Raw genomic sequence first — 13,472 nt, 5'->3', positions numbered from 1 at the left:
CATAAAGATTAAATTTTAAAGCATCCTTCATTTTCTTTCGGAGTTATATACTAAATTATTTGTTTGAAATTGCAGAATCAGATCCGCATTTATTATCCCATATTAGCATTTTAACAACCTCCTTTATCGGTATTGGTAGTTTTGGCAAGAGAATTTTCAAATGCTACTCGATTCTCGCTTTTTTTTTTTTTTTTTTTTTTTTGCATTTTTTACAGGATTTATTAATAATGTTCTCTAAAAAAATTTCTCCCATTAAATGGAGCGAAATGCATTGAAATTCTTTTCTTTTTTCATAAAAATGCATGGAATTGTTTATTTTTCTGTTAAGAATGGAAATGTATTTTAATTATTATTTTTTCCTTCCCAGAATAACTTTCAGAATTACAAAAGATTTCTACTCAATAACGAAAGTCTTCGTACTGTAAGAATTGATTCTAGTGCTACATTAGACATCTTATACAGAACAAGATATGTGTTTTTGTTACTTTCTAGTATACGTAGTAGAGAGAAAGTATAGTAATCGTCAAAAAATTCGAACTCGTGATTTTGGCGAATCTCCAAGTTTTAAAATTCCCGAAGGCTGAAAAATGCTTTTTTTTTTTTTTTTTTTTTTTTGGCATTATGTTTGCCTGTCAATGCGATAACGTAAAAATACTTTGAAATTGGGTATGTAGAATTAGGACCAAATTTGTAAATTTCCATCAAATTTTGAATGAAATCCATTCGTTCATTGTCAGTCTGTTTGTCTGTTCGAATTCCATAACTATAATAATTACAAAACACAATAATAATTAATTACAAAATACAAAATCGATAATTACAAAACACAAGGAACTAAATGGATAAAATTTAGTACACAAGTTACGTATCTAAAATATGTATGCTTATGCTTATCAAATCTGAACCAAATTTGTTTAATGGTTAATTATTCTGCTGGCTATCTTTCGCATGCAGGTAAACGCAATGACTTAAATCAATGAAATTCGGTAAGTTATCTTGCGACTACAATTGTGTAGTGAATAGCTTATAAGCCAGTTAACAGCTACGCTACACGAGCAATTGCTTTTGTATCATGGTCATATTACTGGACTGCGAACCACAAGGTCCCAGGTTCTATTCTCGCTCATACCAATTCGCCACGATTGCAGTTTCATGTCAAATTTTTGAATCGATCCGCCGACAAAAAGTCGAAAATATGTATTATCGCGATATATTCAGTAAAAAAATGCTAAATTCACGCAAAATATCTATATTTCATAGCTATTATCCACTAAACCCATACAATGCTGAATGACAAGCAACTTTGCATTTCAAGGCCTTACGCAAGGGCCACAATTTCACACGAAGGAAGGGGAATAAGATATTTATTGGAAAATATGCCAGGAAGTTTCGGGAGACCACTCCTGCTGGTTTAAAAAAAGTGAAAAACTCCAGCCGATTTTCTAGTACCTGTTGGATTAATAGAGTCTTGCCTCATAATAGAAGCACGAATAATCGATTAATGCCATCTCCATACTTAAGATTACATTATCACAAGCTTCGTGTTACATTCATTACGAATGGTTTATAAAATGCTAAAAAGAAAATGTTATTAAATTTAATTGTAAACTTCTACTTATGAGTAGTGCATATACTGTATTAGAAGTTGTATTTTTTCATTCTGTTCCATATAATGTATGACATCTTTAATCTTCTGTTAATTGTTTTACGCATTTGTATTTTTGTGACACTGCATAGACTGGTTTGTTTTTAATGGCGAAAGGCAAAGTAAATTTCCCAACAAGCAGAACTTGATTTCTGATCTTAATATTTTAATTACGTGAAAAGGACAAAAAACATTCTAATTTCGTTGGCTTTGTTTTAAGAAGATGTCTCAGACTTTATCCCCTTGTAAGTTAAAAAACAAAAGTAAATTTAGCAATGATTATGTAACAGAAAGAATATTTGAAGCATCAGGAGCAGGGCATACCTCATCAATTATCACACAAATATCATACAATATCGAATGATAACATATTGCTGTTATAATTCCAAAAATATTGTGCAAGACTGAGCAGTATTATGTTTCTTGGTCAATAATTTCAAAATAATATAAATCAGCAATTACTTTATAGCCATAGAATATTCTATATAATAAAATTTCTTGATTGCGACATCGATTGGCAAGATGGGAAAAAGCTGAATTGATTTATTGAAGCTCGTTGTTCTAATGATATCATATTTTGGACATTCAGTCAGCAGTTAGAAGTATGGCGGGCTATCAAGTGTGTCGTCTGAGTCAGAATGAATGGAAGATTCACGATTTGTGTTCCTCTCGCTTCCATCCGTCTGTGCCTGCAGCATCACGTCGTTGACTGTGTCTTCCAAATCAGCCAATGCCAGCATATGAAAGGGAAGGCCAACCAGTACAGAAGATCCTAAGAAACCGATCATCACGCTGTACTTTATATCCTACAAAGGGAATAAAGAAATATCTAAGATACGATATGGATACAACATGCAGTCCTTCGAAAATACATTTGAGTGTTTTAAGTGTTTTTCAGATAATGCACAATGTAGTCTCTATTTAATGAATGCTCGCCGGTCCACTTAAAAACTTCATTATTAAAAATTTGTTAAATAGAAAGAAGAAATTTGTAAATTAGAAGAGGGAAATAAACAAAAATTAAGACTATTTATTCGCTTTATTGAATTCAATATAGTAATTCTGTAAATTCTGTCTGTGAACTTGTTCTTTTGGAACCTTGATATAAGGTATACATCTTTCGAAATAATTTTTACACATTTGAAAAGACTGAGATACTTTATCTCTTAATTTTTTTTTTTGCAATTATAGTTACTTTTGTACTATCTCAAATGGTGTTAGCTCTTATGAAACTTCCTAAGAGCTCTTATTTCTTCCTAACACTTTGTACTATACCATTCTCAGTCAGATATTCAGCAAGTACAATGTCTTCAACAGTACACAAAAACAACTTTATACCCTTTCAAAGTCCTTTTATTATGACCCATAACATGATTTGTCCGGTGGCGTTTTTAGAGACTAATGGTCTATTGCAAGCCAACAAGTGCCAATGTTCCCATTGCACATATACAGCATGATTCAAACTGAATGGGACAGTAAAAAAATAGCATAGTACAAATTACGTAATTTATTCATTTATTTAACTGAAACAAATTTATTCGAAAACATATTTATACGAGCTTTATCCGTCAAAAATGAAAATTCTTTCAGTAAAGAAATCACCGCTATTTGCCACTAGAAAAAACATTTGCCGACGCCATTATCAAAATGGAGTTATCCATGTAGTTCTGTGCTTTGGAATATGCCCAAATATCTTCATTTATCGTCATTTAAAGAGAACTTTTGCACGACATTCGATAAAGAACCTCCATACGGCCACAACATCAAAAGGCGAATGAAACAGTTTCAGATCACGGGCTCTTTTGTAAGAAAGCCAGCCCAGAACGAACACCCAACAAAACTTGTGTTAAAAAAATTTCTTAAAAAGTTTCTACAATATTCTGAAAGCGCAGCGTGTCGTGAGAATGCGTAAATGTGACTCAGACGATGGTGGGGACATGTGTTATGGAGACGTCTACAATATAAGCCATACACAATTGCTTTAAAATCTTACGACAAAATGTCGCTTAAAAATTTCTAAATTTATAACATAAGCTGGAAGCGGATGGTTTCGCGAAGAAACTTGTGTTAATGGATGAAGCCACCATTCACTTATGTTGTCCTGTTTTTCGATATTAGGGTACGGAAATTCCACATGGAATAGTGGAACATCAATGTGATTCCTCAAAGACGGGCATTTTCTACGCTATAATCAATACTTGTGTTTTTATCCTTTTTCCTTCGTGGAAAAAATCAGTTAAGGGTTAACTTATCATGGCACATTCTCAGAGTATTTGTTCTCTCAATTACAGGACACGATTTCGGACAAGATGGTGCTCCACCACATTGGTATAACAACATGCATAAATACCTGAAGGATCGTCTACTGCATCACTTGATTAGCCTTGCTGAGTCAAATGATAAGCTATTGTGTTTCTGACCCCAGATCTTGCTCTTTGCGATTTTTCCAATAGGGTTTTGTTAGACACAAAGTCTTCGTGCCTCCACCTCCCCAAGAATTAAGTAACTGAAGCGGTGGATAATGACGTGCTGGACTCTTACCTAAGAATATTCTATCACCAGTGTGGCAGGAACTGGAATGCCACATAGACGTTTGCCGTGGCACAGGACAGGCACATATACAACACCCATAGAAACTTGGATAATTGTAGTTTTGTAGTAAATTTGATTTAACCAAATAAATTAATGGCAGCGTTCATAAGTATGCTTTATTTTTGTTCCATTTTATATGAATCGCCCTATATTATTATCTGTTCACTTGCTGACCTTTGCTGTTCGAGTATTTACTGACATTTCGTGGGAAATGCCTGACCTCCCCATGTTCCCAGGAACAATTGCACATATTTGTGTATCCGCGACGGGATACACAAATATGCGTATGCATTCGGCTCTATTACCAGATCTGCCACACCATAGGCTTAGTAGAATAGCTGCGTCAGAGGCCACATCAGTTGATTAGGTATATTTATTTACAATTTCAAAAAATTAGAGAGTTTGAAACGTTGAGAAAAGAAAAGATGAAAAACCCTCAATAAATGGAAATTATTTTTCGTAATATGGAGTATAAATAATGTAAAGGTCATTCAAATTTAAGATTTTGTTGAAAGTTTTGTTAAATCGAAACTTTCTCAAACCTTTTGATTACTAACGGGAGATATACATCCACTAACCTTTTAAAATTAGTTTAAAAAAACTTTGAAATAAAAGTAATTCTTTTGGTGGTGAGGGGAGAGTATATTTGACTATCATGTCCAATCACAGGGTCTTAAAAGCTTTTGAAGAAAATCGAACAGATTTTATGTAATATAGAAGCTATTGTCTTCATGTTTTACGCGATTGCAGAGAAAATAATTTGAAAAAAATTGTTGTCGAATTCATTGAATAAAGGTTTTAATGCATAACTTAAAATAGCAATATATAAAAGGTTACGAGAAGTGACTTTGCTGTTGATGTAAAGCATAATTTTAAAGCTTCTTAGTACTATAGAGAAAGCTCTATGATATTATCAAATCAGTCAAAAAATTCAATTTACAAACTGCGATGGATTTCCAATTTCATAATTTTAAGATTCTTGGAAAAAGTAATGTTTGGTATAGTGTCTGTGAACACGATACTTCAAATTTTGGATTTTTCTGGCGCAAGATCCATAATTTTGACTATGCTGCGCCAAACTAGAGTTAAAATCATATCAATGTACAATAATCAAAAACGAATAGTGTACAAAAATTCCCCCAAACAAACAAGTTTAAATGAGTGCATATTATTTTATTACTTTAAAAATGCAAAATTTTGAACATGTGGTGTCTTACCAAGTAAGAAAGGTAATGGAGTGTTCGTGTTTTGAAAAAATAGCAAACGCTGAGCATTGAAATTTGGGCATTTTGACAATATATGTTGGGCAGACATTTGAAAGTCACACTGAGAACGTAGAGGTGGTTGTTCACCTAGCAACAAGTGGAGATGGTTGAATCTAGTATGCCAATACGTAAACGGGTTAACACTGTGTCGGCTTTTTGATTCGGTAATGAAGACCACGATAGTTCAAAAACGCAATAGGCGAGATGAATAAGATTTGGTATGCGGTTTTTCACCATAGTTGTAGTCCTATATCAATTTCAAAAGAAATCCGTAAAAAAGAGGTTTGTTTGTCTGTATATCTATCCATGTGTATGAAATAAAAATGAATGAAATCTGACCAATGATAATGTCAACGAATTGTACATCTTTACCAAATTTTGTACTAATGATGTCAAGCCTGTGTGCCAAATACAAAATGTACCCCCCTATGCAAGTGTATGAGAAAATAGAGGGGAAAATATTCGTGGTTCCAAACATTGATTTTGTTTATTACTAACTAAATACATATTGCTCTAAATTTTAAGAATAAATTGTTGTTCTTAAAATTCCAATAATATTATATTCCGGATCATTTAAACAAGTATGATATTATATATACTGTTATATTATTATATTATGTTATATTAACAGTTAAATTATTGGGTTGGCAACTAAGTAATTTCGGATTTTTTTTAGAAAATCAAAGAAAATTTTTTCATGGAACTAAATAATTTTATTCTGTAATGTATTGCCCATTTTGATCAATGATCTTTTGCCATCTTTCAGGCAGCATCATAATCCCACGTTCATAAAACTTCTGGTTTTTATTAGCAAAAAACTGAATCAGGTACGATTTGACATAATCATCATTATTGAAATTTTTACCATTCAAGGAGTTTCGTAAAGATCGAAACAAAAAGTAATCAGATGGTGCAAGATCAGGACTATATGGTGGATGTGGCAAAACATCCCAACCAAGCTCCAATAATTTTTGCCGAGTGACCAAAGATGTGTGTGGCCTTGCATTGTCATGATGGAATACAACACCTTTTCGATTTGTCAATTCGGGCCGCTTTTCTTCAACTGCATTGTTTAATTTCGTTAGTTGTTCAATGTAGACATCAGAATTGATCGTTCGGTTGGGTGGTAAGAGTTCAAACTAGACAATTCCTTTGTAATCCCACCAAACTGATAACAAATCCTTCTTTTGATGAATATCAGCTTTTGATGTTGTTTGAGTTGGTTCACCTGGCCTGCTCCACGAACTTTTCCGCTTGATATTGTCGTAAACAACCCATTTTTCATCGCCAGTTATCAGTCGTTTTAAAAATGGATCATTTTCATTACGTTTCTTTAGCGAATCGCGGCTATTAATGCGTTGCGTTAAATAAGTTTCTTTCAGTTCGTGAGGAACCCATGTATCGAGTTTTTGAACATAGCCAAGTTGTTTTAAGTGATTTTCAATGCATGTATGTGATACATGAAGCTTCTCTACAATCTCACGTGTTGTACTGTGACGATCCGAATCGATTATTGCTTTGATTAGGTCGTCATCAACTTCAACTGGACGACCAGAGCGTTTTTCATCTTTGAGTGAAAAATCACCAGAATGAAATTTGGCAAACCAATTTTGACACTGCCGTTCTTTTAAGGCTTCGTCACCATAAACAGCACATAACTTTTTATGAGCTTGCGATGCGTTTTTCCCTTTGCGGAAAGAAAAAAGCAAAATATGACGAAAATGTTCCTTTTGATTTTCCATTTTTAAACGAACGCCAAATGAAAACTACGCAACCGATCAAAAAACTTTTTTTATTGATTGACAGCTGAATTGCCAACTATCAAATAACAAAATGTGTTTTACATTTGTACTACGTCTGCAAATCTAAAAATTCAACTGAAGCCATCTATGAGTGAAATCCGCAATTACTTAGTTGCCAACCCAATATTTCTGCCTAATGATAGGTTTCATGATTGAGAACGGATATTTTTCTATAAAATAGTGAAGAATTTTTGACTTTTCGTTAATTGTCTGTAAAGTTCAGAATTTTAAAAGATTTTCCTTGTTTTAATAAAGTTTGAATAAGATAAATATTGAATTTTCCTTACAAATCGCTTATAGTGAATAAATTAAACACGTGATGAAACACAAAAACACCTAATTTTTCTGATTAATTTTATGTTTTTATTTTTGATCTTCATTTTATCAGTGAATAATTCCTTGGGTATTTAAATTTCTAAGCCTAACAACCGATATTTAAGATGTGTTATTTGATATTCTGAAATGTTTGTTATCGTCTGCCAATTATTTGAAGTGCATTTCTTTTATTCTTTTTGAAATAAAGTATATGTGATTTCGGATGAATGTTTTTTTCATTTAATTAAATGGAACTATTCAAGAATTTTTTTATATCCTTTTGAAAAATTCGCAGATCATGTTTCGCAGATTTTTAAAACCAAAATTTCGAATTAATATCAAACGACTTTTTTATATTGATGTCTCATAAATTATTTTGAAAAATTATTAGTAAATAGCTGATATGTAACGTAAAAAAAATGAATTTTATAAATAAATAATCGCTCATTTTTCTCCACTAACCTGATAAGGATCGTTTAATTCTGGAATACCGAGTCTGGTAACGACGCTTAGGATCATTCCAATTATAGCAGGAATAACGAAAACATGGAACGTCAGAAATGCAGTCCATACTTTTCTCACGAAATCCGTTGAAATAAACTCCTGTATGGAAAACATAATAAAAATGAAGGACTATTGTGAAATAAAGCAAATATTACCAAAATATCAAGGAAAGAGTTAAGTTTTCTCTGGTAATTATTTTTAGTACCGTCTTCTTTAACTTACTTTTTTATGAAGCTCACAAGAAAGTAAAAGAAACATTGATTGGACAAAAATATGGAAATACCTAAAAAATATTTTTTCTTGCCTAATATAGTGTAGGAAAACCGCTGGCATTCAAGACAGCTCGCAGCCTTCTCGGAATGGATAAATACAGTTTCTGTATTGTTCTCCAAGGAAATCTTGTACTATTCTTCCAGCAAAATGGTGACTAGTTCAGGTAACGATGATAGTGGTAGGTAACGACCATGCACTTTATTCTCCAATGTAGACATAATAGTTCACTAATACTGAAGTCAGGTGATTGTGGTGGCCAGGAGAAATGTGATAAATCATCCTCGTGCTCAGAAAACCAGTCCTGGATTATGTGAGCTGTGTTAACAAGGGCATTGTTGTCTTGGAAAAAAACCATCACCTTTGGAGAACACAGTTTGTACCATGGAATACATTTGATACACCAAAACGTTTACATAATCCTTCGCGATAATGTCCTTTAGCATAGTTATCGTGGGAATTCACAGAAAACCATTACATGGCTATCCAAACCATCGCAGAGTCTCCACTATGTTTCACTCTTGGCAACAAGAAGTCTGTATTATAGGCTTGGGATGGCGTGCGCCAGACGTAAGCTTGGCCAGAAATGGGAAAGAGCATGAAACAAGATTCATCTGAAAATATTACTGTTTTCCACTGCTCCAAAATCCAGATTTTATGAATTAACACCACTTTTTCCTGTTGCAACCATTAGCATCACTGATGAATGATTTTTGAATTGCAGTTCCGCCAGAAATACCTTGTTTTTGAGGCAGTAAATTTATGGAATGAACAGCAAAAATATTAATTGCCTTTATTTGCATGATATTATTAATTAATTTTTTATTAACTATGGAAATTTGGAAAGAAAAAATGCAGTTTGTAAGTTTATGGAATAAATATAATTAATTTTTGTATTTTAAAATAGCTTAAAAATGGTAATGATTTTTGCAGTTATCACTTGAAAATATTAAAATCACTAAGTTGTACAAACAAATTTTGTAACTCATCGATAATGAAAGAAAATATAGAATTTTTAAACGATTTTAATTGACACCAAAAGAGATATTCTTATTCCAGAATGAGATTTGTCACTCCTAAATAAAGTTGTTTCCATCTATATATTATATCTTATACTAATGTAAAAGAAAAAAATTCTGGAGATGGTTGTTCTTGTGAATGAATTTCAGCTATCAACAAGTTGAGTGAGTGAAGATTGTGTTACTTTTTTTTATGGAATCAAATTAAATGATAGCTACAAAATTTCAATTTTTCAATTCAATTCAATGTAAAAATAAATCACCTGTATAGTTTTGCAATTCATTGCAAAAATATTTGTTGTCTCTTGTCTTTTAAATTAGATGTGAAAAACATCATGTTTATTCTAAAGTACGATTGTTACGTGCTCAAAAATTGATGGAAAATGCTTTTTACATTTTATTTGTTGTGAATTTGAGAGTTTAAAAAGAAAAGAAATTATATTTTGAAGTATTGTCTCATAATTTTAACATTGTCTATTTTGCATGTTATTAAGATGGATTTTGAAATAACCATTATTAAGTAAAGGAATTTCAAAACAATTGTAACTTTCAGATTTCTTTCCTAGTTATGTATTTTGCTGCCCGTCTTACATTTGCTTTGAAAATGTTTCATTTATTGCTTCTAAATTGGATGTTTCTATTTCTTGCCTGAGATATCTCATTATTTTGAATCAGCTCAGATTGAATATCGAAGCATAAATCATTACACTTCACTTAGTTTTTTTAATTAGATACAATACAATACGGATTCCATATTTATCATTATTTACGAATATTATACGTATTTTCATCCGTTCGGTAACAACCTTTTTCAAGTATTATTGTTGGTATGACATTACAATTTTGTGAATGGGGAAAAAAACACACTATTTTACTTGCTGTCGTGTTAAGGGAAAAGTAGTTTTTAAATTCATGACTGAAATTATTTATTACGTTATCTCATATAGTATTTTAAAGAATATTTGTTGATTTATTAAATATAGAAAACTGCAGAATATTTTCAAGAGCAATAAATTCGTCACTTTATAAACTGAAATAAAATATCTGAAAAACGAAGCTTCGTTCGGCGCGTTTTTTTTTTTTTTTTTTTGAAAGAAGAAATCGGAGAAAATATGTAGATAAAAATAACATGCTGATTACATATGAATATTTTTTAATCTTACCTACACATGAACTGGTCATTTAAATAAAAAAAAGTCATGAATGTGCTTAGTTTAACATGCTATTCGAAACAGTCTGCTGTATTACAGTATTCATTTTACTTTTTATCTATCAATTCTTATAATTTTGGATTTGCACTCAGTTTTATCATGGTGAAATCGGTTCCGAGATGGCGCTGTATGATATTGTCAGCAAAATAGCAGATAGAAAAAGGCTCCAATAGTTATAAAAATTGTTTCTTTTAAATGTAAAATTGCATTTTTTAATGAAAGATACCTATATAGATACTCTTAAAAATCAAAAAGTGAGATTGGAAATCAAAGACCCGCAACACAAGCATCATTCATGTTGTTGACCACTATATTGTACAGCCCACGTTTCGTAGCTGAAGTTGAATATACTTATGCTGCTATTTAGTAACAAAAAATGTTTTTATTGGGCCTTTTTAGGAAAGATACTTATATAAATAAACTTAAAAAGTAAAACCTTATCTAAATATAAAGTTTGATCCAAATCATTAGAAACCGTTATCGGGATACACGAAATAAATAAATTTATATATATACAAGAATTGCTCATTTAAAGATATAAGATAAAAGATAAAAAAGATACTTATTTGAAAATATACTCTTTTTTGAACTTACTGGTTGAAAATATACTCTTCTTATAGTTGTAAGATTATTTGCAAGTTCTTCTTCTATTTCTTGCTCAATATCATCTTCACGAGTGCTGGCTGGCGAGATACTTTCGAGACTTTCGCCAGAAGTAACCAGTTCCTCCACAACTGAAATTTTTCCATCGCCAACTTCAAAGATCAGTGGTACTCCCTCTTCGACATTTTTTATATCCTCTTTTTCCACGATTAAAATATCATCACCTTGATAAGACAAAATATTATATAAAATATGATTAAGTACAAAGAAATCACATATAATTAGAACTAATATTAATATTTTTTAGCCGAAATCTACTTAAGAGTGGCCAAGATAGCAGCTAATGTAAACACTGCTAAGAAGCTGTCACAAATAAATATTAGTTAATTTTAAAGTTTACGACAGAAATTAATTATAAAATCCTTGAAATTTTTAAACCTTACTAGTTGGGATTGTTCTAATTTCCAGGGATTATTCTTTAAACCTTTCTGAGTAATGATCTGCTCTGATACCTTAAAAGATTCCAGGAAATAAGAATTCCGCCGAATCGGCTATATCGGTTTTTGCGATTAAGAATTATAACAGAGTACACGAGGGTTTCTGCATATCATTTGTGTACCGAGAAAGATTTTTTAACTAAAAAAAAAAAAAAAAAAAAAAAAAAAACAGCCTTTGGCGGCCACGGGAATGGGAGTCAAATAGCTTCGTTAGCACATTAAAATGGAGGAATTTATTTGGTTTAAAAAGACACAAAGTACTTAAAATCGTGCTTGTGAAGTCTGCGGCCATCTATCTATGAATTCGGAAATTGCAGGAACGGAAAGCTGTTAACTTCATTACAGCTTCACGATCAAAGAAGGGGAACAAGTGCGGAACAGAAGCTAAAGGATTATCGGTAAAATAGAAGAATATCCGGGATGACCAGACATTAAAGCAGACATTAAATAAACACTAAATGGAACTAAACACAAAAACGAATTAATATTAAGGGAGAAATAAGCCACTGATAGAAAAGTTATTAGTCATATTCGCCCTGATGCCATTATTCCTTATAAAATTTCTACTTCTTTCTGTTTTTCAACAATCAATATCATACAGAGACACCAACGGAACGATAAAATAAAGTGGAAAAATTCGAAAATTGATTCCATTAAAATAAAGTAAACAAACAATGTGAGCAAAAACAAAGTTTCAAAAATCTCGAAATTCAGACGATTTTTGTTAAAATATTAATATCAAAAATTGGTGCTTGTGGATATTTACAGTTCCGAATTTTCCCGCCAAACAACCGCGAAATATCTCCAAGATGGAGCTCGATTATTTAGAATGGAGCGTGGTAATCTTGGCGAATCTGAAACTTGTCAAGTAAATCCAAAATCATAAATATCCACAAGTACTCAAAAATTCGTTCATTAACAAGGGTGAAGGTAGAGAAATCTTTTCGAAATTCGATATAGTGCTAAAATATTACTATTACACACTCTATAAGGAATTGGATTCACATGTTGGTCTTTTTAAATTAAAAATCATTTGTTAATTATTTTAATTTTCAGTTTTCTTAAAATTCCTGTAGTAGGTGTTAAAAGAACCATGAAAATTAGCCAATGAATTGTTAACGGAACTATTCCGTTTGATTCTTTGGGTTACCATACTCGTTACAAATTTCAACCGATCAGGTTTACCTTACATTTTAAAAAAGAATTTACAAATCATTTTGTGGTGTAATGAAATATTATTTAAATAAAACGATAAATTTAACAAAGAATTTAAAAAAAATTATTCCTTCTTTTTATTGTACTGAAAAAAGGCTTTTCTTGTTGAATTAATTAGCTTTTCTAGCTTTTAATTTATAATTCATTTTTATACAATCAACAAATTTTATTTAACAGGAAGCAAACAGCTGATAAATACCTTAATTAATAAGTTCTTAAAATATTTAAAATAATGTATGCCATCGAAATTTCATAAATATACAAAACTTTGGATCTTTAGTGTTAGGAATTGAGTTTAAAAACTGATTCTAAAATTCCATAGCACTATATAAATATAGCACAAGACTTTAAGAAAAAATGTTTAAAAATGGTTTACTTGGATTTCTGGCGGTTTCTATAGAGATGTTTTCCATATCTGACTAAGAAAAGAAAAATTTACAATTACTAATCTAATTAAAAAGAAACTTTATCTGCTTGGTAAGGATTTGATGAAATTTGAACACAAAAAAAAAATATATCCTATAATCTAACAAT

At 31.4% G+C, this 13,472-nt stretch overlaps 1 protein-coding gene across 1 annotated transcript; it reads right to left on the bottom strand.

The window, feature by feature from the left end:
- Positions 1-2,079: 2,079 nt before the first annotated feature.
- On the bottom strand, positions 2,080-12,075 carry LOC129985239 (uncharacterized). Its single transcript, XM_056095194.1, has 4 exons — positions 11,985-12,075; positions 11,218-11,450; positions 8,082-8,222; positions 2,080-2,451 (listed from the first exon to the last, which is right to left on the bottom strand). Exons 1-4 carry the CDS (start codon positions 12,013-12,015, stop codon positions 2,242-2,244), a joined length of 615 nt encoding a protein of 204 aa, XP_055951169.1. The 5' UTR covers positions 12,016-12,075; the 3' UTR covers positions 2,080-2,241.
- Between the last annotated feature and the right edge of the window lie 1,397 nt (positions 12,076-13,472).

The sequence above is a fragment of the Argiope bruennichi genome, chromosome 9 (genome assembly GCF_947563725.1).
Source record: "Argiope bruennichi chromosome 9, qqArgBrue1.1, whole genome shotgun sequence".
Classification (NCBI taxonomy): Eukaryota; Metazoa; Arthropoda; class Arachnida; order Araneae; family Araneidae; genus Argiope; species Argiope bruennichi.
Note: the sequence above shows the minus strand (reverse complement) of the source record. Positions and strands in the feature narration are given on the sequence as shown.

Coding starts and splice junctions, on each gene's coding strand:
- LOC129985239 (XM_056095194.1), bottom strand. CDS start 12,015: ATGGCCGCAGACTTCACAAGCACGATTTTAA. Junction 8,223..11,217: donor GAAGAGTATATTTTCAACCA/GTAAGTTCAAAA, acceptor TTTTCCATACAG/GAGTTTATTTCAACGGATTT. Junction 2,452..8,081: donor AATTAAACGATCCTTATCAG/GTTAGTGGAGAA, acceptor TTCCCTTTGTAG/GATATAAAGTACAGCGTGAT.